At 43.9% G+C, this 3,665-nt stretch overlaps 1 protein-coding gene across 1 annotated transcript in view; it reads right to left on the reverse strand.

Moving 5' to 3' along the window:
• The window catches only part of HOXC10 (homeobox C10), a 4,032-nt gene extending 802 nt beyond the window's left edge, over positions 1-3,230 (reverse strand). The window contains exon 1 of the mRNA XM_075133512.1: positions 2,447-3,230. Coding sequence (XP_074989613.1) covers positions 2,447-3,230 — 784 coding nt within the window. The remainder of the gene's footprint in view (positions 1-2,446) is intronic.
• Between the last annotated feature and the right edge of the window lie 435 nt (positions 3,231-3,665).

Genomic DNA, 3,665 nt, shown 5'->3' on the forward strand with positions numbered 1-3,665 from the left:
AAAAAAAAAATTAATCTGGGCTTCAAAATGATCCGTAGAGGCTGGAATATTTGCCTAAAGGCGTGTTATTTTGGGGGAAAGCAATCTATTTTCGCTTGTCCTGGAGATCCCCCGAGCAGCCTTTAGTCAAGTGTATTTTTCGTGAGCCGGGGTTGTATGAAATAGATTTGCCTTTATGAGCTGTGTGGGCACATATAGGTAAATTCGGAGGTAATTGTAATCCCATATACACTCTCCTCACTCTACACACTCGTATAGATACGCACACATACACTTTGCAAAGGCAAACGTATTTCACACGTACATAAATAAACACAGCAAATACTTGGGCTTTGAATTTGGTCATGAGAAAATCCTGGCACCAGCAGCCGGCCAATATTTCTGCCTAAACTCTAAGAAAAAGCAAAGCGGATCCTGCGATTGTAGCAACCTCCTCGGCACTGCGTTCGTGAAATTCAAAGAAAAAACTTGATTTAGCCAAAGGCACCTTCAAAATTTGCTGCTGTGACATGGACCCACTTTCGCGTTTGCAGAAAACCTTTAATGCCACCAAGACTTGGAAATCCCTTTCCATCACCCCCCCAAATGCTTAAATTACACGAGAAAGGTCTCTTACCTTCTGCACGACTAAAAATTCGGGTTCAACATAAACGAAAATTGAAGCTATAAAAGATTTTAAAAGGAAGCAACAGCAACAGAAGCAAACAAAATCCGCCCCAAAGTGGATCTGACCATTTGAAAACACTGCAAACGACACCAAATGCCTTTTAAAACGCAAAAAAAAGCTGGGAAACCACGTCTTTCTCCACGCACCCATTTTAAATTTAACATCTGAAGCGAAAGAAAGCCCTTATCTGTATTTATTTCCTTCTTTATTTCCGCCCCAATTACAAATCCAACCCAATATAATCTTTCTTGCGGGATAACTCCCACCAAAACCTCTCTTGGCGTGGACGTTGAAGGCGCTTTGTGCAGATAAGTTTGCAGGGGTTTTGATAACCTTGACTTTGCCTTTTTTTTGTGTGTGTCTGTGTAATTGTAACTCAACTGTCAGATAATATCATTTCCCTTTGGATGCGGAATGGTAAGGAAAAAAAAAAAAAGGAAAAAAGAAAAAAAAAGAGAAAAATAATAATAAAAAAGAAGTGTTTCTGGGTTCTGCTTTTAAAAAGGCCAATTTTGGAGGGGGAAACGCCAGAGGATAGGTTTTGCTGGTGCCACAGACCCGAGGCGTGTGTGCATGGGGGTCCACACACGACCCACACGCGTGCAGCCCCGCATGCACATACAACGCCACATACCCCCGCCATCCCTCTGCTGCTGGAGCCCTAATTATAGCACAGATCCTGACACACGGCGGATATTTTAATCCACATACCACAGGCAAAACCATGCAACCCGTTGCTCAGATCTGAGCAGTATTTTCTACCAGGGAAATTTCGCTCCAACTTTTTAGGGAAATTCAATCCATCCCTTCACATGATCCCCACTTATTGACCTGAAAGAAGCCTCTGGATCCACCTAGCTTCAAATTAGGAGAGAAACAAACCCGAATATTCACACATACACATCGATTTCAAGCCATATGCAATCTCTAGAGTGAAAATAAAATGTGCTCAATGAAAGCCTCTTTTCAGACAATCCCAGACTTAAAACATCTGCTCAACACACAGAAACATTTTTTGCCTTCGCAAACAAGACCTCAATTCGCCAGGAAAAAAAAAAAAAAAAAAAAAAAAAGCAGCTTTTTCCTCTCTGAGTCTCCCAACGAGCTTCCAAGAAATGCAATGAGCCACAGTGCCCAACTCCAGCCTGAGACGTTTGTAACTGCAAATTAGATTCTACGCAGTTTAATTTTTTACCCCCCTTTAACACTGAGCAAAGCCAAAGAAGACAAATTCGCTTAGCACACGGAAATAAAGCATTTGCATAGAAAGCGATATGAAGGGGAAGAAAATCAGGGTTCATCTGCCTTAAAAAAAACCACAAAACCCCCTTAAAACACCCCCCCACCCCCCCAAACAAACAAACCCCAAGTCTCTGCGATTTCAGAGCAAAGCCACCTCGTCTTATTACATTCTGCAGCATTGATTGCAAGGACCAAATTTTTTTTTGCATAAGCACATGCACAGCACATTTTCTCCATATAAACAGCGAGAGGACGAGTTCTCAAATAGCTCTCTGCTCCTTTTCCTCAGCTCTAATATATATATTTAAAAAAAAAAAAACACCACACAAACAACACACAAACAAACAACATTTCTAGGAAGAATATTTTTTTCCCAAAAGACAGCAACAATACAGAACATTATCGTGCCAATTTCTGGAGGAGAAGTTGGCAGGGTAGAGAGCACATTACTGCATATTCGCATTACTCTTGCTCTTATTAGCTATGGACGATTACTAATTGCTGAAATTAGCTACTGGTAATGAATGATTCCCTTACCTTTTGCTTCATTGTCAGAATTGTCAGTGCTGGTGTCAGTGTTTTTATTCAGGTCTTTCTCTGCTTCCGAAGGACTTATTTTGGGTGCTGGGGCGCTTTTTTCTGTTTTAATTTCGTTCGTGGATGTGTTCTGAGTATTATCTGTTTTTGTGTTTTCGGGGAAACTCACTTTAGCCACCGGGGGCGGCGGAGGAGGTGGAGGAGGTGGTGGTGCTGGTTCCAGATGCTCATTCCTTGGGTTCAGGCTCGCCCTGGATTCAAAACTTGCCTCAAACTCATTTGGATTGCTGCAGTTTGACGTCTTCTCCATGGAGGGGTAACCTTGGCTTGCTCGGTAGTAGCTAGGAACGGGGACTTCATGGTCATTTAGGCAAGACTCAGGCATTTGGTTGGGGTAGAGGGCTGTCTCTGTGGCATTTTTTGCTCTTTTATCAGCGTTATACATACAGCAAACATTCTCTTCCTTGACATTGGTTGGGAAGGAGCAGGATGGGAGCTGTCTTGCAACAGGTTGCTCGATCCTGTACGTATTTTTGGGGTCACACCAAGTGTCTAGCTGAGAAAGGTAAGATGGATAGGTGCTGAGAGACAAGGTAGCGCTATTCACCTCGTCCCTTTTGGAAAGAGACGGGATAATTCCACAGTTCCTCATGACTCCGCAGCTGAAATCGCTCCCAGGCTGCATGTACATCCCTTGGCTGGAGGAATAATTCTCCCCTCTACAGGTACCGGCCAACGAGTCCATCAAAAACGAGTTAGAAGTCACATTGTTGGGACATGACATTTTCAGAGAGGGTTTTTAAGGAGGAATACTCCAGCCAGGGGCTGACATCTTTTTTTTAGGGGGAAAAAATATCAAGCACCATAATTATCCACGCATCGCCTCTCCCCCCCTCCACCCCCCCACGTGATGCCCAGGCCAATGAGGATTGAAAATGGCCTTGATGATTCAGACGGGGACGACGTCACGGGGGTCAAGTTGTCGGGACCGGGAGCGGCACCGTGGAGCAACAGCGACATCTGCCAGCACCGGGACCTTCACGTTGAACAAAGGCAGAGCCCCGCCGCCCCGCTCCCCGCCCGCCCGTTTGTTTACCAACGGAGCCACGCGTGGAAAGGGGGCAAAGGAACGTGTGTGGGGGGGACGACCCAATTAACCAAAAAAAATTTAATTTTTTTTTTTAATTTCAATTTTTTTTTTTTTTTTTAATTTAGCGGG

The sequence above is a fragment of the Calonectris borealis genome, chromosome 30, assembly GCF_964195595.1.
Source record: "Calonectris borealis chromosome 30, bCalBor7.hap1.2, whole genome shotgun sequence".
Classification (NCBI taxonomy): domain Eukaryota; kingdom Metazoa; phylum Chordata; class Aves; order Procellariiformes; family Procellariidae; genus Calonectris; species Calonectris borealis.